The sequence below is a fragment of the Eulemur rufifrons genome, chromosome 15, assembly GCF_041146395.1.
Source record: "Eulemur rufifrons isolate Redbay chromosome 15, OSU_ERuf_1, whole genome shotgun sequence".
Classification (NCBI taxonomy): Eukaryota; Metazoa; Chordata; class Mammalia; order Primates; family Lemuridae; genus Eulemur; species Eulemur rufifrons.
Window position 1 is genome coordinate 98,543,223 of NC_090997.1, and position 23,855 is coordinate 98,567,077.

Below are 23,855 nucleotides of genomic sequence, written 5' to 3' on the forward strand. Positions count from 1 at the left end.
CATGGGCGCAGCTGGAGTTGCCGTGTCCCCTTCACCCTGGCCCTTGGGCCCCGGTCATGGCAGGTTTCAAGTGCAGTAGTAGTACCGGACAAGCCATAAACCCCTTGCTGCTTTTCCTTGTTCTGAATATTTGAGCTCCCTCAGCCGCTCAGTGTGGGTGAGTTTTAGTTGTGGGGAGGAGAGATGGCCCAGTGTTTCTTGGGTCCGTAAAATACCACGGAGGGAGAAAGTGCTGTTTCTGAAGGCCAGGCTTGCGGGGGCATCTTCCTCCCCCCGCTTCTGTGCCTCGCTGGGTTCCATTATATAAACTTTGTTCATAGTAAGATTTATTTTTAAAGGAAGTAATGAGCCTGACAAGAGTGAAATAGTTTCTAAGGCATTTACATTTTTATGAATGAGGACACACACAGTAGGAGAACATGCCGCCAAGGGCCCCGTTCATTTACGGTGCTGGCGAAGGCGGCTGGTGCTTCTCCCACCGTCAGGGTGGAAGGTCTTTACCAAGCACCCTGGTGGGGACCGCATCGCTCACGGGGTGCGGGGGCTTGGCGCGTGAGAAGTGCTCAGAGATGTTTATTGCGTGAAGGTTTGAAGGGATAGTAAACCTATTTAAGAAAACATACTCGTGAGCATTTTAGAAGCATCAATTTGATTAAAAATTGTATCTGATAATTGCAAGGCATTCCTACCTATCAAAGCAGACCCTTGATTAATAAACTATTACAAGTAGAAGTTATTGGGGAAAAATAGTAATAATTACTTAAAAGCATATGTATCAACATTTTTATAGTAATATTTTAAAATTCAGGCATATTTAGTTTCATTTTTCTCTCTTTGTCTAAGTTAGTAGTAGTATTTCCTATTACTGTGAGACAAAAGAATATACTGAAGTTATTTTACGTGGCATTTGGAGAGTAAACTGGGTACTTTCTTGTAAATGGTGAAGTTCCCCAGTAGACTCAGATTCTTCTTCCCAGAAATTGTAAATGTAGTGAATGAATACGGGATTTTCTTTGGCCTCTCACATTTCTAGCCCCTGAATACTGTGGTCTTGTGCTTAAGAATGAGCGTTCCGGGGCCAGAGGGTCCCTGCACTACTCCGGTCCAGCTGTGGGACCCATGCTGTGATGCCGTCTCTCAGGTTTCTCACCTGCAGGGCTGGGAAATAACCACGCCTCCCCGCATAGGGCTGCTGGGGGTTCAGTGAGCCAACATGTTGGATACTTAGAAGAGATAAGCAACAACTTACTGTTTGGTATTGTTCTTACTGATACATTCACAGAAGCATCCCATTTTCATTCAAGTTCATATTCATGCAACTAGGCATACTGCAGATGCCAGGCTTTCTTTGTTTACCATGTGTGTTTGCATTAAATAATTATCTCATTCAGGTTTGTTTGTATTTTTTTTTTTTTTTTTTACTGTATCACTTACCTTCTCATTCCATTCCTGGATCCTTAGGTCTGTGACAAGGACATTATCTTGCTTTTCTCTCTCACAGGATGCACCCTGCTGTTTTATGAGACCTACGGGAAGAATTCCATGGATCAGAGCAGTGCCCCTCGGTGCGCTCTGTTTGCGGAAGACAGCATCGTGCAGTCTGTCCCAGAGCATCCCAAGAAGGAAAACGTGTTCTGCCTGAGCAATTCCTTTGGAGATGTCTACCTTTTCCAGGTACTGCTGGTGCTTTGGAAATGGAGGGTTGAGGGGATAGCTTATATACTACTTAGATGAGAACCAACAATTAAAAGGCAAGACTTAGAAATGAAAGAGTAAACTTAGTTAGGCTTTAGATTGGGACTTAAGCAAGAGACATTGGCCTATGCTTGCTGCCAAGTATAGTAGGGTCTTTGCAAATCCAGTCATTCATAGAGAGGGCATTTCTCAGGTGCCCGTGAAGTGCCAGGCTGTGACCCATGTTCATCAGAGCACGAAAAGAAAAAAATCATGATCACGATCCTTATTCTGGAGAAGCTTGAGATCTCGTGAGTGCAGGGTCCGAGATTCCTGGAGTTGAGACTTTACAAGTGAAGCCTGGAGAATGTGGATGGGAGGGGCTCAGGCTCTTCCCGAGAATCCCAGAGGAAGCCAAAGCAGACACTGGTCAGCAAAACCCCCAGAGACAAGTGCTGTGAGGTCTCATTCCCTGTGGAGTTGGCCTTAGGATGTTAAGATTCAGGTCATCTGCTACTAGGATTTTGGGCAACTTTCTAGCAAATGAGAAGTTGCAGAACACAGTGGTACTGAGCTGCAGGGATTGGGATCAGGTGTAGGTTTGAATTGCGGAGCTGTTACGTCTGTAAGTCATCTTGGAGCACTTCTCTGAGATTCTGACCCTTCTTCAATCAGTAGAATAATAATAGCTTATAGGATTCTTTTACGAGTAAATAATATGTATATGTTAAGTGCTAAAGAAATTATGTTATTATCGTTAATTAGTGGAGATGGGGGTGGCAGCCAGGAGGTGAAGTGGGCTTCTCAAACACCTCCCAGTCTAAACCCAGCACTTCATATACACTCATTGTTGGCTGTAGATTGTATCTGACTGGAAGGTTCATGGAAAACCTCATAGGTCCTGGGAGCCCTCAGAAGCCCTGGTAGAACATGGTACTCTCTAAGCTGACTTTGGGAATCTAGAATGCTCTGAAATGCTCACTGCAACAGGACTTCCTGGGACCTAAATTCATCAGGCCTCTGGCCATGCTGCTGTCCACACTGACCTGACTTACCAGAGTCAGGGCCTGAGATCTGATTTTCCTTCTCTTAACAGAAAGGTTGCTTAAAACCTTCTATAGTGCTGTAAAGCAAAGTAATGAATTGATGTTCATCTGAATTGTAGGGAAAGAAAATAGCTTAGCTTAAATCCACATGGACTTAGGGGTGAGTGCAAAAATAATATTTTCTTTTGTGATTCAGGCAAAATATCCTCAGTTTTAGGACATTTTCCCCATTGGTCCTATTCTGTGATCCCAGAGGCCACGGGAGTTTTGACTCAGTGGCTTGAGTGTGTGTGGCTATTTCTGGACATCAGGAGAACTGAAAGGGCTTCTCAGCCTGCTTAGAATCATACGTATTTGTCCATTCTGCTTTATTCAAACTTTCCTTATTGCTTTTTAAAATAAAATACTCTTTTATAAACATAGTATATGGCCATTGTGTCCGAAGATACTGAAGAGTAGAGAAAGAGAAACCATTTCCATATTTGAAAACAATAACATTATTGTGCATTTCCCCCAGTGTCCTTCTATTCACATTTTTTTTTTATTTTAGGCCACACTGTAGATGTATTTATATCCAGGTTTCAAAATTTAATATCTTAGTCCCAATATGTTCTCATTCTTTTAAAATTAGGAAGATCCACAGCCTTTTAGAGAGTGGTGTCCAATGTCACGGAGTGACACATTACATTTACCCTTGTGTTTTGTTTTTTTTTTTTTTTTGAGACAGAGTCTCACTCTGTTGCCCAGGCTAGCGTGAGTGCCGTGGCGTCAGCCTAGCTCACAGCAACCTCAAGCTCCTGGGCTCAAGCAATCCTCCTGCCTCAGTCTCCCGAGTAGCTGGGACTACAGGCATGCGCCACCATGCCCGGCTGATTTTTTCTATATATATATTTAGCTGTCTATATAATTTCTTTCTATTTTTAGTAGAGATGGGGTCTCGCTCTTGCTCAGGCTGGTCTCGAACTCCCGAGCTCAAACGATCCGCCCACCTCGGCCTCCCAGAGTGCTAGGATTACAGGCGTGAGCCACCGCGCCCGGCCTACCCTTGTGTTCTTACCACTGCTCTGTTGTTGGCCGTAGCTTGTTTCTGGTTTTTCCTCCTGCCACGTGTACTTCTGCTCTGCTCTTGATGTTCTCCCAGACCCTCCAAACCTGAGTTGAGTGGCTCTGTGTGTTTTTGAAATTAAATAGCTTTTATGAAGTGCAGGTACTTCCTGGCTTTTACACAAAGCTCAGCCCGCCATTTTGGGGAACACTTTTGGGATAAAATCATTTCAAATGGGTTTCTCCCCTTCTCTGTTTAGGCCACTAGCCAGACAGATCTGGAAAATTGGGTCACCGCCATACATTCTGCCTGCGCATCCCTTTTTGCAAAGAAACATGGCAAAGAGGACACAGTGCGGCTCCTGAAAAACCAGACCAAAAACCTCCTTCAGAAGATAGACATGGACAGCAAGATGAAGAAGATGGCGGAGTTGCAGCTGTCGGTGGTGAGCGACCCGAAGAACAGGAAAGCCATAGAAAACCAGGTACCGTTTGTCTGCGCTGGTCACTCCATGGTGACTGAATGCAGACTCGCTCTTGGCGGCATTTCTTACACCCACGGAGAAATAGTTTCTGTGGCTTCTCCTTTCAAAGACTTAATGGCTGCCCTTTGTGACAGGGGTGATATGACCTGCTTTGCAACCTTTGGTGGCTGCATATATGTATTTATTGAAATATTCTGTGACCAAATCTTTCTTCTTAATATTGAGTGGTGCCATCTTGCCCAGATGAGTCTATCAAATAAGGTCACTTTCTGAACAAAATCCATACAGTAAAACTACTAGACGATGAGACAGGTAAGATTCTAAAACAGGAGAATGGCTTTGGAAAGAGTGATCTGGTATAACATAGCTATTTCTGTGTCTGTGGATTGCAAAAAAAAAAAAAAAAACCAGTCATTTTGCTGCTTAAAACAGAGAAGCTGCTAATGAAAATGCTGTCTCTTCTCTGGGTTAGTTCCACATTCATGTAATAATGACACAGCTAGTCCTTGTGCTGTTTGCATTTTAGAGAAGAGAAAGAAGCTTTTCCATTTTTGTTTACCTTGGCTCACACAACCCAAACACATAGACACGTGTTAGTGAAATTTCTAGCATCTCTGACCTTGGTCAGGCTCCTTGGGCAACAGACTGCAATGGAGATTTGCCCAGAAGTTTTACTGGGGATGTTCTCAAGATCAGCACTGGGGGAGAGTGAGGATTGGTAAGGGACAAGTTGAATTGTGATGCGGCTGGTCCCATGGTGAGATCTGGAGCTGGATGGCCGTTCAGAGTTCTGCAGTGAGGTAAGGAGGCCAGGCCTTTGTGCCCTCATGCCGGAGAGGGATCCCAGAGAGGGCTCTCTGCGCCCTCAGCAGCTGGTGCTCCTGGCAGCCAAGGGAAAGAATGCCTATCTTGACAGGGGCATCTGGTGGTACACTGCAGAATCCATTGCAACCCCCTCCTAAGTCAGTTGTCAAATGATTTGGGGACTTGAATAGGGTGAAGATAGGAGGGTGGGAGTGTGGAGTGTGGAAGGACAATTTGGAATAGAAGTAACAGCCTGGAGGCGTGGAGCTCTGGAGCACACTGGGGTCAAGGTTTAGGTTGGGAAGTTTTGTGGAGCTGGTGGTTAGGTTGGGGAGGAACTAGCCCCATTTTTCAGGGTCTTTGTCTTGGCCTGTAACAAAATGCCATAAACTGGGTGGCTTATCGACAATAGAAATTTATTTCTCACAATTCTAGAGGCTGAGAAGTCCAAGATCAAGATGCTGGCAGATTCGGTGTCTGGTCAGGGCCTGCTTCCTGGACCATAGAAGGCGTCTTCTTGCTGCATCCTCACGTGGTAGCAGGGCAGGGGAGCTCTCTGGGCCTCCTTCTGTAAGGGCACTGACCCTACTCGGGACGCCTCTGCCATTGTGACCTAATCACCTCCCTTTTTAGAAGGCCCCACCTCCTAACACCGTCATCTTAGGGATTAGGATCTTAATATGAATTTTGGGGAGACAGAAACATTTGGCCTATAACAGTCTTATATGCAAGGCTTGGGTGTCAGATTTATTTTACACTCTGCCTTTAAGGGGGGGTGGGTGTAATAGGTTTTTAAGTTGGGAAAAAAGCGTGATGAAAGTAGTGTCTTTGGAAGATTAATCGGACAGTAGCTTGGAGGACAGACTGAGTGGAGAACGGCCTCAGGGTAGAATGGCACTGGCGTGTGTGGGCAGACACAAGGGCCTGGTCCCGAGTGAAACAACAGAACTTCAATGATTTATATGGAATCTTAAAGACAGTTGCCTGCACTCCTGAGTGGAACCACGTCTCAAGCAGGATATGCCATTTATCTAAAGAGTACCTACCAGCAAACTCCAGACTACAAAGTAGTTTTAACAAGGACGTGAAAAGGAAGCTGAAACTGCCCAGAAGAATGGGGGTGGGGGTAGAAGGGCGTTTGGGGTCCCACAAGAGCACAGCAGCCCCAGCACCCAGCTTGCGTTCTGTCTGCACTGCCTGCCTCGTTCAGGGGCCACACCCTGCTCACCTCTGGGGAGAGTTCAGGTCCCCAGGCGGCTGGCTCACCTCCCGCTTTCTGTCTGTGTGGAGTGATGCTGCCTTGCGGTGCTGTGATGTTCCGAGAGCCTGAAGGAGAGATGGTTATCCCGGCGTTGTGTCTGTACCACGTCTCCCCTGTGGTCCGGGATCCAATAGCCACAGTCTGTCTGTCATCAGAGAGGCAACACGTGGGTGTCAGTGTCTCAGAGTGTTCAGGGCACCCCAGTCAGAAATCTCCTACTGGTGGTGATGGGGAAAGGACGGTGGTGACTTTCCCTGCTCTCTCGGGTTTGACGGTGGAGCCACACTTCAGTCCTCTGGGGGGCGCCCAGCTTGGAGTCCTCAGGTCCTTAAGTATAGTCAGATCTTTAGGTCTAGCGAGAGAAAAGGGACATTTGACAACATTGGAGGCTCCTGGCCTGCCTCGCATGTGTGTGTATGTCTCCTCTTTATGGCCACAAGAAGTCCAAGCAAACATTTTTAAAATGTAAATTTTCATTAAATGTGCTTTCATTCCGTTGTCCGAAGTTTGTAAATGCTTAATAGATGACATCACAGTTGGTGCTGTTCTCAGATTGGGAGGGGGAATTACTTTAACATAAACCCCTGTACAGATCCATGGATCTCAGATGGTCTGGTGGCCCGAAGAGAAACCCTTTTAGAGAAGTAGGGTGATTATCTCGTGTGACCCATTCTTTGACAGGATCGTCACATTAGTTATTTTAAGCACACTGTCCTGACACTGCTAATTTTTCATTTCGGTGCACGCCTCCTTCACAGCCCTGGTCCTAACCCCTTCCTCGTCCTCCCCACGCCCCCGTCTCCTGCACCCCTGCCACACACACTCGCCTTCTCATGGTACGCTTGAGAATTTCTGGTAAGAAACAATTCAGATTCATCTTCAGAAATTCCACCTGCAAATATTCTGCTCACCATATTGGCAGTTTTTAAGGTTATGATTTAGTCATGTTTTTGCAAAGGGTTTTGCAGTGAGTGACATGAATTACATGAGCTGCGCCCACCTTCCTTGACTCATTTGTCAGCAGTTCGTAAAGAGAGCTGTTGACTCTTTACTCGCAGACACAGAGACTATGAAATGCTAAGCAGGGGACAAGCCCATGCTTAGAGTTGCTTTTATGAGATCTTCTTTGACTGGAAAACATCATCTGAAGTTACAGAGGCAAAGGTGTTTACAGATCAAAACCAATAAGGACGTGGTCTCCCGAATGGCCCCTAAGTGTATAGTTTTCTCTAAACCACTTTTAAACGTGTCCTTAAAAGAGCAATACTTTATCCACCTACCATGTACAAATCTCAGCTTCACCATATACTTTTATTTATGTAGTGATTTCCCCCAGAGACCCCAAGAACCTCAGCTATAATCATTTCTAGCCTAAAAACAGCAGAATGTATAGTGTAGATGACATCATGCCAGGTAACTTCTCCAGAACAGGTTTTCTTTAAAGTACTTACCTGGAGAAGGTCCTCGTCAATGCCTTTTCTGAATAAAAAGACACTATCATGATAATGACGGCTGGGCTTCATTCCCATGGTCACATGCTTTGCTTAAAAAAATCATCACATAGTCTTGTCCTTTGTTTGCTGGATGACACAGCTTTCATGCGAGCATGTCCAATGTGGACCAGACCACACAGCGTCCGGTTGCCTTTGAAGTTCTAAGGGAGGAAGAGTTGTAAATTAAGCCCAGTTAGTACTTCATTTTCCTTTCTGCTTATTATTTTAAACAAGTAAATAAAGAGAAAACCTTACCATCCTTAGACGGTCTTGGCATTCTCCCAGATGGCGTCCCTCATCCCAGCTCTTCGTTATTTAGGGGGAGAGGGAGGCAGTGAGGGAGGGGACGCTCAGCTGCAGGGGCCGGGATTGATCTGGGTTTTGCAAAGCTCAAGTTTTAAAGTCATAAAGGGGATGGATTGAATTAAGACAATTGGAAACTGTGCCGAAGCAAACAATGAGAACGAAGCTTTGGGGAAAAGGTGACATGGTGTATGTGGAGGGGGAGTGACTTGGGGCATAAGCCCTAGAGAGTAGAATATTTGTGGGGGGGGGGTTGAGGGAGACAAGGCCAGATTATGGGGGTGCTGGACGAAGCACTTTGTTCAGTAGGCCGTGGGTGCTGGTGGAAGTGTTCTGGGCAGGAGAGTAATGTTCAGTTCAGCGAGTGTTCAGCCAGGCGAGTGTGCACATTCTGGGGGATTCAGAGAAGATACTGTGTCTGCCCCCAGGGTGCTCTCAGTCTAGCAGGGTGACAGACAGTTGAGCGTGATGTCTCAACATAATATAATGAATTCAGCACAAATGATATTTCAGAGTGCTGTGGAAGACAGCAATGGGAAATTTAGCCTCACATGTAGTCATGGAAGACTTCCTGGAGGACGCATGCCAGAATTACTTCTTGAGCAATGAAGACTTAATTGGAAGGAGAATGGGGAAGGGCTTTCCAGGCCAAGGCACAGCAAGAGCCAAGCCAGAGTGCTCTGCAACGGCGAGTGCACCCTGGCAGCCTGAGGTTTTAGGCAGGTGGTGAGCGGTAGAAGGGGTACAGAGAATGGTCTGTCAGTTCTCTCTTCCGGCCCCACCGCAGGAGCCTCCGGTCTTGCCCTTCCTCAGATGCATCTTCCCTGCAACAGCCAGAGTGGAATGCATCTAAAAGCAGGTCTGATCACGTAATGGCCCCGTTTAAAAATCCTTTAGTGGCTTCCCATGGCTGACAAGATAAAGTCCCTGATAACCTGTCCCCGCCTTGACCTTTACCTAGCAACCACAAACTTCTCTGGTCCCTGAGCCCACTGTTCCTCTCCATACTTTGGGTTTTTCCTCAGGTAGAGAGGACTCCTATGCTCCCCGCAGAGGCCCATCTCCCCTTGCCCCTGCTGCCTGGCTGACCCCTTCTCAGCTGTAAGAAAAGGTTTAGGGCTTTCTTCCTCCCAGGGGCTGGCCTGGGCTCTTCTCCCACCCACTCCATGAGGGACCCCTTCGGTCCTCCCACAGTTCTCAGTGTCATCTCCGTCACTGCTCTCATCTTGGTGCTGTGTATCAGGTGGGTCCTACTTTAGCAAATGAGTTCCCAGAGGAACCATAACCTTTCTGTCTCGTGTCAGAGGACCCTTTCCTCGTTACTGCAGGAAGTGAGTTCTCTGAGTCAGCGCCCACGCCAGCTCCTCCCGTGTTCTCAGGCCTTCCCTCTTCACCCCCGGCAGACACAGCCCCTCCTCCGCCTCGCTTCATCCTCATGGCCCCCTCCCTATTGTATGTGTCAGAGCTCCTGTCTCAGTCCATGAGCGTATGTGGTTTCCTAACAACTCCTCGGGGGGGTGTATGCATAGCACCCATGCGCTGGATGGGTCCGCAGACCCTCGCTAATGTGCTCTGCTGCTTCTCAGTGAGACTTGAGTACACCAGAGGATGCTTTGCTTGCTGACTAAACCGTGCGATGGATCGTTTTGTATAAAATAGAAATTAATCCTCAATTTACATGTTTTCATAACTTTGATTTTTCAGTTCAATTTGTTAGGAATCATATTTATTATAAGATGGAGTGAATTTTATGGTGTGTGAATTATATCTCAAAGGAAAACAGAACATTCTATAAACTTGAGTTGGTTGTTCTATTAGTTAACTTTAGTGTAATCACTAAAGTGTCACACTAAAGTGTCACTAGCTGGTTCCTCTGTGGGGATAGGCTTTAGCGTTTGGAAAGTATGGAATGGGAGTCTTCCAGCTTCTTACACCAAAAGGGAAAAACTAATTATCTTTTTGGACAAATCTAGTAACGGACAAATGACTAAATACTCTGATTAAATGACTAAATGGGAGAAAATATTTTTCTAGGAGTGTTGGGTGTGGCAGGAATGTACTTGTCATCTTTTTTAATGCATTGCTTGTTCATTTGCTATTTTTAGCATAAGGCTTCATCTCCTCCCCTCCCACTTTTCTACGGGAGACCATAACCTTTATGAGCTCATTAAATCAATATAGCTATATTAGCAATAAAGAAGAAACTTTTATATTGAATTTGTGTCAGTGCTTATGGGAATTTCCCCCTCTAATTTTGTCATTAATAATTTTTCCCTTTTTGGTAAAAGATGACGAAAACCTCCTTAGAATGAGTTGTTTTTGTTCATGTCATTTTTATATTTTGTGCATGGACATTAAATAAAAGCTCAATCTACATTCTGTGTAGAAGTTGAGTTTTTATTATCAGGTCCTGATATTTATCTTTAAAAATAAAGAAACATCTAGGAAAAAATATCAATATTTAAAGATTTTAGAAAGGGAGTGGGCAGTCTTGGTTTAATGGAATTGATTTTGGACATTTTAGTTTTTGATAATGTTGGAAAAACATCTCCAGAAACTCCTTGATAAATGTGCTGTGAGATAAAATGTCCAGCATGAATAGGGCACCTAAATGAGAGTGTGGATAGTCTTACCTCCTCTGTAGAATACCTGGGGGTTTTGGAGGAGAAATAAAGTTGACAATTAGGTGAAAATTTAAATGGCTGTTGTTGAGGTAGGTATTTGGGTAGTGCACAGATACTGCCTTAAGAGTCAGAAGACGTGGGATTCAAGGGCTACATTATAGGCACTTGACAGTGTGCTTGTCCCACCTATTCTTCACGTCGGTATCAGCTTTGGGTCTTTGTTAGTCCAGAAGGACAAGACCCTGGTCAAGTCACTTCCCTTCCGGGCCTCAGTCTCTGCTGAGGTGTGGCAGTACCAACTCCCTTGCCAGCTCACTGCGTACGTTGACAGACTTTCTAAATGTTACAGAGTCTGTTTTGAGCTCATGGATTCAGCCCTTCTGCGTCCTCCTTCCTTCCAAGAACCCCAAGCGTCCAAAATCCATGTCCGCACCGTACTTCCACCTGCATAATCTTCCAGGTCCCTCTCTGCAGCTTGCATGAGTCTGTGGAAGGAAAAATCAAGTATTTCATTGTTTCTTATCCAACCACAAATCTTCATTTAAGCTCAGTGACTGATTCTTTATAAAGAACCATGACCTTAAAAGCAAGATAAATATTGTCCTTAAATATTGAATAGATGTATGACTAATGACGACTCACTCTGCCACACAGACGTGCTGTACTAGTCAGGGGTCTCCAGAGAAACAGAACCAACAGGATGTGTGTGTGTAGAGTACATGTGTGTGTGTATGTGTGTGTATATGCAGAGTGCGTATATATTTATATAAAGGGTGCGTGTGTGTGTGTGTGTGTGTGTGTGTGTAGCTTACTAAAGAGTGGGCAGCCTTTTCGTTCAGGCCTTCAGCCACTTACATGAGGCCCGCACACCTTAGGGAGGGCCATCTGCTTTACTCAGTCTACCCATTTAAACATTAATTTCATCCAAAAAAATCCTCACAGACACACCCAGAATAACATTTGACTAAATATTGGGGCACCAAGGCCAAGTCAGGTTGACATCTGAAATTAACCATCACAAAGCCTCAGATCAGGATAAGGATAAGGAGCATTGTTGAAATAGGAGTCATAAGGCTGCTTTTCTTTTGCATTTTCTACTAAATTAAATTTTAAATGACCTCTACAATGTACACAGTCAATTGAAGTACTAGTTCTCTTGAAACTTAATCAGATATGTTAGCAAACCTCTTGATTTTCATAAGGCCTCCTTTGGGCTGTTGGGGTCACCGAGCCCCTTCTTCCCTCCAACAAACCTAAGCCTCTGGTCCCTGTTCTTCTAGGAATTCACCTACATTTTGTCCCAGGCTTTGGGTGCTGAAGATTAGCAGAGTGTTTCTGACAAAATTTTAAGATTTCCTGTGTAATTTTTCGGGATGGAACTGTCTTTACTTATCAGTGGTCCTTTGATGTGTAGTCACATAAATACATTAAATGGTGCTTTTAAAAATACTTTGTAAACTGCAGGATTCAGTGTAAGTACAAGAGGTTGTCCTCTTCCCTGTGATTTATGGTGATTGGCATAGACCTGGATTTTATTTTTTTGTTGTCTTTATAATCCACCACCTTTTTAATCTTTACCTCTGGTATTCACTGACTCATTCATTTTCTTTTCCTCTCCTGTCTCCACCCCCAGTAAGAACCCCTGGAAAATATCTCATAACCCAATTCACACTGAGGTATAAATGAGTGTGGTAGGCTTTAATACATTATCCAATCTAGAAATATCTACACATTATTAGAGGACAAAGGAATGCATCTGTAAGTGTGGGTTTTCAGAAGTCATCTAGAGAGGAAGATATTTGGGGGACAGAACTCGAGTATAGTTTCGCTGTACCTTATGGCTTCTCGTATGTGTCAGTTTATACCCATCCATCCCTCCTGGAATCTAGAATTCTCTAATGTGGCAAGACTAAGAGGAGACTTGCAGTTTTGGTTTGAACTGTATCATTGGTCTAGGACAGCAGTGCATACGGATCCCAGGAGGTGTTTTTGAAATGTCAACTTTCCTAGGCCTCAGACCTAAGGAATAGAAGAATCTTCAGGTGCAGGAACAGGGCATCTGCGTTTTTAAAAGCCAGTAGGTCATCTATGCATTCAAGGCTGACACTGGTAGGCTACTATTTTGCTAGTACGGGATGCACAGAATCTTAAGGGAGGTTACATTCGTTGTGCATATTGAGATTACTTCAGTGGCTCTGGGACTTCACTGTTTTGCTGATAAATGATGATGAATTAATACGTTCTTTGTTTAGATCTTGTAGCGGTCATTTTTCTTTCATGCAGAAAAGTTACACAGTGACCTTCCTAAGAAATAGATATGGAGGACTTGGAGGGGAGTGGTCAGAATACCTAGAATTTGTCATGCTTTTGTGTGGAGAGAGACTGAAGGGGACAGTAGTGTTCAGCATTAGAAATGCAAAATACCATTTATCCAGAGTCACAGATTAGCCCAGGAAGTTTGGTGTGAAAGGTTGGTATCTGCGTGGGTGCCCAACAAGATGGCAGAGCCAGAGATGCAGTTGCTGTGAACGGAGGGCCGCCACCCTGCACTGCATTCCTTCTGACACGCCTCCTCTGCAGACCTTCTCTTGAACTTTGAGGTTGCTTCCAAGACCTTTGGAATCACAGCTTTCTGTTCATCTGCTGAATCCTTGTACCGGCGAGTGACAAGTACCTTTCTTCACCTATTAATGTATCTCTACGTGAAGGTCACGCTTGTCTGTAACACATGACATCCTTGGGAGAAAGGAGAGTGGCTGCCCGAGTTGCCTGGTTTTCTTCACCGACTCATACTTCAGTTTTGAAGGAGGACACGTTAGTAGGAGCCTCTGTTGGGTAGAGAGCTGTGTGTGCTTTAATTTCATTCAGATGTACCCAGGGTGGTTATTCTCCAAGATACTTAAAAATAGGAGGAAAAGCTCTATTTGTCCTCATCCCCGAAGTCCATTTACTTCTTATTGCTTTGAGTCATTTTCTCAGAATGAGCAGAAACACAAAGTCACCGCCTTTGTTTGCTCGGCATCTGTTTGTGTACAATTCAGTTAATCCCGTTTAGGACCAGAGGCTGGAAATGGGAAGAGAAATGAAACAAAGTGACAAAGCTGACTTACGATTCACATCCTGCCTTTAGTCAGGATAGTTTAGAGTGTTGGAGTTCTCCAAAGACCGAGTCACTGCGTTGGGACCACCAGCTCTCTCTGGTTTGGGGCCGTGCTGGTGAAGTTTGGCGGGAGAGCTCAAACTGGGGTGGTGAGCAAGGAAGGCCAATGTAAACCTGAAAACCAGCTGAAACGCATTTTTCCTAAGTTTTCGCTAAGTTTGTGAAAGGCATCACATTTTTATTTCAACCCGTGAAAATGTGTAATTTTTATTTAAATCACCTCTGCTCTTGCTTTAAGATCCAGCAGTGGGAGCAGAACCTGGAGAAGTTTCACATGGATCTGTTCCGGATGCGCTGCTATCTGGCCAGCCTGCAAGGCGGGGAGCTGCCCAACCCCAAGAGTCTGCTTGCTGCCGCCAGTCGGCCCTCCAAGCTGGCTCTCGGCAGGTTGGGTGTCTTGTCTGTTTCTTCCTTCCACGCTCTGGTAAGTTCCCGAGGAGGTCGTGTCGGTGGTGTTCGGGGGGACTATGACGCTCACCCTTCTGCAGCTTGTGGCCATCAGCGATTCTGGGACTTGACCCAATAAGTGTCGAGGTCACCCAGAGGCCAGGGGACTGGGGGTGGAGGGGTAGAGACGTCCTGCTGTCAAGAGTCCCCGGTTTCCCTATTGCTTACTTAAAATAGGAGGAAAAGCTCTCGCTCTATTGCTGGAATCCACCTGCTAGTGGACAGTCACTGCAGATTCCTATCCGTGTCTGCCTTCCTGGCTTCTCCACCTGGTACCACCAGAAGGTGGGTCCCTGAAGAATAACAGCAGTGACATGAAGCATTAAAGGATTGATTCAAGATTGATTTCTCAGTACCGCAGAGAGCCCCATTGGGCTTTCTGAAATCTCTCCTGTTTTGGTGGCATCTGTGTGTTGTGCTGGCCCAGCTCGGGGGTCCAGGGGTGGTTTTGCCAACCGTGCTGCCCGCCATGGGGAGATCTAAGTGTTGTCACTTGGCCTGTGGTATCCAGATAAGAGATATCTATATGGTGGGTGCATTTCTGGTATGTCAAACATGTAGTAGCTTTTGGCAGTGGTCAGAATGCATTCATAGCAAGCAGAGTTTACTTCTGTTGGTGCAAGTGTTAATTAATTCTCTCCGTCATTCCAATCATAAGCTTTGAGATTTTTTAAACTGTGTTTTAAATTAGGTATGTTCTAGAGATGACTCTGCTCTCCGGAAAAGAACACTATCACTGACTCAGCGAGGGAGAAACAAGAAGGGCATATTTTCTTCATTAAAAGGGCTGGATACTCTGGCCAGAAAGGGGAAGGAGAAGAGACCCTCTATAACTCAGGTGAGCTCCTCGACGTGGGATGAACTATAAAGTAGAGGGACATTCCTACTGATTTTCAGCCTGCTGCAAATGATAAATGTTCATCCTCTGTGAAGAATGAAATAAAAGTTGGTTCAGCGGAATCCAGTCATAGCATGGACTTTTTTCCCTCAAATGAAAATACCCAAATTGCTCCATCTGTCTTAGCATGCCCAAAGAGGTAGTCACAAGTTGTGTAGTGCTTAGGAATACAAAAAATAAGAATAATCAGAAAATAATCCACACTTATCATCGACTTTAGTGCTACTATTTATTTTTTTATAGATTTTGTATTTTAAAATAAATATGGAAAATTATTAACCATTAGAGTCATAGCAGCTAAATTATGCTAGTGCTAGATAACTTGCTCACTTGATCCTTCCAACATGATGTAGGTGTTTCGTCATCCCATTTTACAGATGAGGAGACTGACACTTGGAGAGGTTAAGTCACTTACTTCTCCGTTCTTCAGCACCTGAAAGGCAGGGCTGGGGCTTGTACCTGCCTGAGTCCAAAGCCCTGAAACACTGGACAACTGCTGCTGCTGGTTCTCCCTTGAGGAGTGGCAGCTCTTTGAACATTTGGTCAAGTGAAAATAGGCTGAACACATATTGCCAAAGTGTGGCCCAAGTACAGTGAATTGTTTTCAGAACATTTTGAATATGCATATCCGAAGCACCTGTATTTTGTGATGCCTATGATGTCGTGCACGATGACAGATTTTTTTTTTTTTTAATTGATGGATATGTTTTAGGATTATTCTTTTTTTACAGACTGTTGAAAAGATAAGTTATATCATGACCTGATCATATAAGTGAACAGGCAAAACATTTGCAATTAAATCTGAAGTCCTTGTTTTTACTTTCAACAGTTGCTATTGTTCTGAATATGCTTTCAATATCATCTGAGAGAGAGCCACATTTTATTGGAACTTTATTTTCTGATTTGTATATGGCTGTGTATTTGGTTGTGTATAACACTGTTGTGAATTAGGTAAATAAGAGGGCTGGTATCCTCTCTTTGACCTGTTTAAAACCTCAAGGCAATAAAGGCGGAGGTGGTAGGAGTGGGTTGATGGAAAGACGGCAAGATCACACAAAACCTCTCTTAAGTGGCTGCTGTTTCTGTATACGCATATACAGAAAGAATATCACATTTTAAAATTGTGGCTGTACTGTTAAATTAATTGTAAAGAGTAATCATTTGTTGGTTACACATGGAAATGCATTTCTTCGTTATTGATTGTAGTGAACTGCAAACCCTTGGCTCGTGCGAGGTCTGTGCTTTCTGAATTGAACTTCTGTGATAGTTAACTAATGTCCTTACAGCATTTTAATCAGGGCAGCCCATTCTATATAATTAAATGATAATTTGATAACTTTCTTATTTATCTAGCTCAGCTAATCAGTTATGAGACAATGGTCTTTGCCCAGCACTTGTAGTAAATGTTCTCAACATAAGGTTTCTTAGTGAACAGAATCATTTGGTTGAACATATTTTTATATTAAAAAGATGTGAAACTAATTATAGTGCTGATATATATAACTGAATAGTAGGTATCCCTAAATGTTGAAGTGGTCTTTAGTGTTATTCTGCTACAAAATTTAGAACGTAAAATTTGGAAAAATAAAGAAAATTATTTTTAGACCGTCTACTCGAACACAACTACTTTTAACATTTAGCTATATTTTCTTCCAAGATTTAGTCTATGTACATTAAAAAAAAAAGTTATGAGCTTGATTTTGGTGGCTTTGCCAACTCAACTTTGAGCTCTGTTCTACATCTTCAGAAATGTGTACTTTTTGGTTAAAAGCAACATCAAGAAGCTCCGAGATGACTTAAATAATATATGACATCATAGAAAAGTAAAATATGTAACTATATGGAAAGAAAAAACAGCAACTTCTTCTTCAAGGTTAATACTTTAAGTGTATTAGAAAAGTAGATAGTACAAATTGTGATGTGAAGATCTTACAAAACGTCACAGAACTTCAGTTTCTCAGTACTGAAAAAGGGTAGCTGGCGAATTTACACCGCAGAGCCATTTCATTAGTCTTTTTTCCCCCTGTCTGTCAGATATTTGACTCGAGTGGCAGCCTTGGATTTTCTGGGACTCGGCTGCCTCAAAACTCCGGTAACTCCAGTGAGGTAAACGTTGCCGTAGGTGGCAGCCATCTCGTTTCACACTGACGACCCCGGGGCTGAGTTCAGCGGGGAAGGCTGGTTCAGAATCTGTACGCCAATCTGTTAAGAATAAATTTAGAATTAAAATGGTCCTGGGAGGTAACTAAGAGTACTCTATGAATGCCAAGTATTTCTGGAGGTATCTAAACTCATGATAATGCCATCTTGAAATCAGTGACATGACAAGGCTAAAGTCATTACGGCACCTTTCCTGTAGCCTTCCCTGTTCCTCAGCGGTACGAACCCTCTCTTGAGAGTTTAGTGGATCCAAAATCGCGTTTTGCTGTCAGGGTTGTCGGGGATCTTCACACAAGTGGCATGTTCCGTGCTGAGCGCCAGCAGCCTGTGTGTCCCCACGTGCCCTCAGGCGGAGCTGAGTAGCCGCGGCCCTTTCTCGTCTCCAGAATTGCCTCCGACCCAGCAAATCCTCAGAACTGTGTCCCAGTGAAATCCTAGGGTGCGACGGAGATGGTTCGGACGTGCTCATGCCTCCTTGTGCCTCTCTCAAACCCACACCATGCCCTTGAAGCTGTGTTTCGTGTTAGCGATCTATTTCTCTAACTTCTCCTCCACCAAATCATTTTATCTTTAGTTCCCCCCCCCCCCGCCCCCGCCAGCAAACCTCTAAGCTTCTTGTTGAGGTTGAAAAACTGATTATAATAGGCTTGGACAAACGTAATATGCCTTTGCAGAAGCAGGCAGTATTCTTTCATAAATTAATGGGGATAATTCAGTGAATTGGGAATTTAGTTTGGAAAAACTAAGAGTGGTGGAGTGTTAGACACTGTGGCAGGTCCTGGGCAGGGGAGCAAGATCCTAAAATGTCCAACAGAGACAGCCACATGTTCTGCCCCCACGTGTGGCTGGCCCCAGCCCGCTCAGTGTGCTGCTGTTGACACTGCTCCCTGGTGGCAGCCCTGCCTGAGGTGTCCTGCTTCCTAGAGAACGAGCTCAGAACAGGTCAGAAATCCCACCCTCCAAATCCTGTTTCCCTTCACCTCCCATCCCCAGAGATCGGGGAAGCCAGAGGGCAGGTTGTGTGATGGAGCGTCTCCTACAGGAGGCTTTGCCACTGCAGTTGCGCCTGTGTTTTGCTCTCCTTTTGCTAGATTTGACAAGCCATGGGGGAAACCATGTGCAAACCTTCCTTTTTATCAATCATACCATCAAAATGGCACTTTTCCTAATACGTAATTTCCCTTCCCTGCCCCTTTGTTTCTATACACATGGAGAACCTGTTTCAAAATCTAGATTAAATAGCACCATCCTTGATTTTTGTTGTTTCTGTATCACCATTACTTGCTTGGTTCTTCCTGTGTACTTACTGTCTTTTGCTGTTGGCTGTCCTGTCAGGTGTGTATGTTGGGTTTCCCAGGAAAGCTCGTGATCGGGACCCGTGGTCTGCATGGTTTGTGTACCCTTTGATTGTCCGTATATTCTCAATCTGTAGCACACTGCTAAGGATGTAGTACTCGCTCAGTAAGTTTGATGACTACTTATTTATATTAGATGTAGTTGTTTATGGTTGAAAAGAACTGTTTGATCTCCAGTAAAAGCCCATAAATTTAGGTTCGTATCTCTTCCAGCATTGTGTAACAACTTAAAATTCTTACTTTGAAAGTTAAGAAATTATATCATCAAAGCACTTTGTGTGAACAGATTTTATGTTGCAAAATTTGCAAATAAATTTTGCTAAAATAGCCATTTATGGTGAGAATTAAGCTTAATGCTTATTTGTATTGGGCTCAAATTACCAAATTTATCTTCTTGTGACTTAATCAACAAGTCCCATCAAGGCTCTAAGGGGTGAAAAGAAGGTATTATTACTGCATCTGTGTTTTTTTTTTTTTTTTTTAGCATATGTATCTAAACAGTTACTCCTGTTTATTTTAACCAAGCATTATTTCTGATGTAAGGACACTGAAGAAATTCCTTTCATTTATAGGACTATTTTCATGGGGCAGCTATCATTTCTGTGCTGCAGTACCGAGATAACTAGGTTCAAATGGAATGGCAGATAGAACTAAGGGTATAAATTGTTTTGTTTTTTTTTTAAATATCTTTGGGACTTAAAATTCTGCCTGAGCTGGCAGAATAATTAATATTTCACTGGTTTTCCTCTGCTAATCATTCTTGGAGAGTATTTATAACCTGCACAAACCCTCTATTTTTATACCATAAAGACATTACGTCCATTTGTGTAACACAGAGAGGCCGTTGTGAGGGAGGGGCCGTGTGCATTTTTAAGTATTCCACTCTAATTGGTGCATCGAGTAACAGTCCAACAGTGAGTCACCCTAATTCGAAATCTGTTAAGGTTGGCATCAAGCCAGTCTTATTTGAGCACTTTTTAAAGGATGCTTTGGCTAGCCAAAAATGAAAGCTTTTCACCACTACCTCTTGATGAGTAGTAATGCGTTTCATACAGCCTTGGAGGGAGGTGTTTGTCATGGAGATTGTGACAACAACCCCCCCACAGAGCCTCAGGGTGGCAGCCACCCCAGAAGCCTCATTGCAGAAACCGTGGCAGCCCCTGGGCCTTGGCCCTCTCTCCTGGAAAATTGGCCTGGGGTGTCCCGACTTTCTGTGGCAGCGAGTGAATGAAGTATTGTCACATTAGTCATTAGCTCCAAACTGAAAACAAGAATACCTTAATGTTGGTTTCTTAAATGGAAAATACGAATGAAACACCTTACTCTTGACCACAGTATGGTCGTCTGTTGAAACAGAGTATTTGTATGGAACCCTCCGTAGCCTGCACACATACACATAGGCGTACACAGCTAGCTATGTTTTCCTTTCATATCAACTGATATTTGGGCATCAGCCCAAGAAGGATGTAAACACTTTCTCCCCTATGACATTTTACTGTCGTGAAGAAAACCGAGAGCACGCAACTCCCGTTTGTGTTTTCTCCTCATCTCCCTTGCTAATAGACTTTCCTTTTATCAGCCACTGTGGTCGTGTGGGCCCGTTTGTGACAGCCAGATTGTGATTGTGCTAGTCACTTCCCTTCAGTGATCCAAGTAGTAATTATGAGCCATTTGATCCAAAAGCATCTGCTGTGAGAACACACGGAGTTTCAATTTTCTCTCCTTGCCGCATACTGAGTATAAGTGATGTGACATGTGGTTTCAGGACTGTTAATGTAATATTAATAATAAATGCGTCTGTAGAAGTTGTCCTACAAGGAGAGCTGAAGTGATTGGCAAACGTTAACTCGTTAGTCCATAGTGGCCGTGGCTGCAGTTTGGTGATGTTTCCCTTTCACGATGACTGGTCAGAGCTGGACCGCAAGGTGATCTGAGCAATGGCGGCCACCATAGTGCCTCGGGGTTTTGGAACAAGGGGGTGATTCTCAAGCAGTTCTTTATAGTGGCTGTCACTGAGTCACAGGGGTTATGGCCAGTGCAGTACAATGCCACAGTGCAGGCTCGTCCTCGAAGATCTGTGCAGTTTCTGTCTTTCCAGTGCCATTCCTCACATCGGTCTCCCGACCTCCCTGTGAGGCTGCTCTTCTCCACCCCTGTTAAAGGTGAGGAAATGGAAGCACAGAGACGTTAGATACCCGTCCTAACAAGGCTGGGATTTTGACCCTGGTTGTCTTTCTACTCTTACATTTTTGCTGCCTCCATTTTTATGCTCCAATTCCTGGAAACCTCGAGCAGGCTGGTTGGGAAAGATTTTTTTGGAGTGAGGTAGGGAAGTGCAGTAGGAGGCAGGATGGGTCCGCAGCAGTCTTGACAGGGGTAGCCAACCGTGGAGTTCGGGCTGTGTGGTTAAAAGGATTCATCTAACAGAGCACCTTTGAAAAGGGCATTAAGCTGAGAAAAGAGTTTCCCAGATGGCTCAGTTTTTTGTGCTTATTTTCAAGATTCTGTGTTCCTTTTGTGAAAAGAATGTAGGAGGATGTTTTATCTGACTTGCTGAAATCAAAGCATGTGTATTTTCAGCTTGGATAGCATTGGCCCCTCTGGAGGGAATCAGTCCAGCTTTCTCTCCAGTGGGCAAAGCTTACACCACCTCAGGAGATATGTCAGCAACAAATAGCCTTATTCTTTTTTTAGTTCTAATTAATTAATTAAGTCCACATACCTGATGCTTCCTTTGAAAGTTTCATCTTTCTTGAATCATATACATTTGGGGGATATGTGTGTTTTGTGTGTGTATGTGCCTTATACACAGAAAAAAATTACATCTGAATTTTCATTGAGGGGTCTCTTGAGAGGGTCTGAATCTTCAATAAGCCTCTTCTGTCACTTCCTAGATCTTGGGTCAACCTGTAGACTCAGAAAACAATTGGTCAGAGAGGGCATTAGAACAGCTTTAATTGAATATAGTAGGAATATTCTTTCGTCCTTCCTTCCATCCCTCCACCTACCTGTACACTTTTCTCTTGTCCAGGATTTGTTCTCCTTTAATAATCTGTTAATTTCTCTTCTTGAAACTTTAGAGAGTCTTAAGAACTTGACACTGTATAAACAGATTGGAATAAGATACTGAAAGTGGACAGCGTTTGCCTTCCATCCCTGCAGATGACTGGGGATTTCTAGTCGCGTCCAGCTCGGTGCTGGGTGTGTTCTGGGTTTGGGGCCCCTGTGTTAAGGGATGAAGGAGACTGAGAATGCGGAACACAAAGCCCCTGTTGTCGTTCCTCTTATCACTGGGGCAGGGGACCTAGAAATGACCACGATGTGAGCTGGGCTTCGCTACGTGCTATGCCAAGGACACAGGAAAGTAAATCGGGTAGCGTTGGGGGTGCTGGGGCGGAGATGGGAGAGAAGGGGTAGCATTTTAAGTAAGGTTGCAGGATACGTGTGGTCTCAACACTGCTGCCGTCACTGCAGGCACAGGAAGTGGGACGAGCTGGGTCCAGAGCAGGAGTACCACTCCTTTCTGGGGAATGTCAGGTGAGCCATTTTGTTCAGCGGGAGCATGGCGCGTGTGGTGGCATAACAGAAAGAACTGGGCAGTTAAAGTTGTGCCCATTTTCAGGGGCGTTACTGCCAGGCTGACATTTTTGAATAGTGCAGTGGTGGTTGGCACAGGCTTCCAGGGTTCAAATCCCCAAGGTGCCTCTGTCACTAGTTGTGTGAACTTGGGCAAGTTTCTAGAAGTTTCTGAGCCTCATTTTTCACCTGTTAGATAGGGGTCATAACAGTGGGTGTCCATCTGAGAAGAATGTGAGTGGTGAGTGAACTGACAGCAGGTTCAGAGTTTATTTCATTTGCCCTGTGAAGTGCAGTCTCCCTGCAGGGGACGTCAAGGGTGAGGGTGACAAGGGCAAAGCTGTGAATCCATGTTCTCAGGGCTGTTCCCACCGGTCCTTCCTCAGGTACATTTTCTCTGTTCTGCAAGAGTGCGGCATCAGCTTGCTCCGTGGCAGCCGCTGGCACCGCTGGGCTTCCTCGGGCCCTGCGCTTCCTGTGGTTTCTTACTCCACAGCGACCTCTGCTGGGGCTCCGGTGCGCCGCTCGACAAACATAGCTTGAGAGGTGGGGCCTGTGCCTTTAAGGCAGCACCTGTTTGTTGCCAACGCACCTGGTGGAGAAATGTGATCTACCTGAGACTGGACCTCCAAGAAGAGAGTGGTGCCCAGGACGGTTCCTGGCGTCCTTGGCTCCAGGCATCTGCTCTGTCTCTTGTTCTTTCGATTTAGCATGTGAGGGGTTGTTTTTTCTGGCTGTGATCATCCTAACAGAAAAATGTGCTGAAAGTGACAGACCCATGACAGATCCAGAAATGTCACTTTGGAGTTGAGCACCACGTTTTCAAAAAGACAACACAGAAAGATTGATCCTTCCCTTGCTTTGTTCTTTTGTATTTCTTTACTATTAATATATCTATTCTAGTATTTATTAATTTGTTTTTGAGACAGAGTCTCACTCTGTCATCCTGGCTAGAGTGCAGTGGCGTCATCATAGCTCACTGCAACCTTAAACTCCTGGGCTCAAGCGATCCCCGTGCCTTAGCTTCCCAAGTAGCTGGGAGTATAGGCATGTGCCACCACGCCTGGCTAATTTTTCTATTTTTTGTAGGGATGGTGTCTGTCTCTTGCTCAGGCTGGTCTTGAGCTCCTGACCTCAAGGGATCCTCCCACCTCGGCCTCCCAGAGTGCTAGGACTATAGACATGAGCTACCAGGCCCAGCCCTATTCTAGTTTTTAAATCCTGTATAGAAGGATCTTTCACTTTGTGTTTAAAAATTCATGGAGTTCCAAGTAAAATCACCCATCGATGATACTTTAAAGGATGTTGAGTGGTATATAATAGTGTGATCACTTTGACTCCATAGGTAACATTTTCTGAAGTGTAACGTCGTTTGCATATATGACCTCTTTTGCTCACAAAAGCTTGTATTGTTAATTAATAAACTTAAGTAATTATATTAATAATGTTCCCTTTCACAGAATAGGAGCCAGGACTTAGCAAGGTACATGTTTTGTCCTAGGCCACGCTTTGCTGGTTAGAGGGT

The 23,855-nt window shown here is 44.4% G+C and overlaps 1 protein-coding gene across 1 annotated transcript in view; it reads left to right on the forward strand.

Annotated features, from left to right (window-relative positions):
• The window catches only part of LOC138395858 (rho guanine nucleotide exchange factor TIAM2-like), a 415,009-nt gene that overhangs the window by 322,825 nt on the left and 68,329 nt on the right, over nucleotides 1-23,855 (forward strand). Inside the window, 4 exon segments of the mRNA XM_069488873.1 lie at nucleotides 1,502-1,674; nucleotides 4,025-4,249; nucleotides 14,133-14,318; nucleotides 15,033-15,179. Of these exon segments, the coding sequence (XP_069344974.1) occupies nucleotides 1,502-1,674; nucleotides 4,025-4,249; nucleotides 14,133-14,318; nucleotides 15,033-15,179 (731 nt within the window).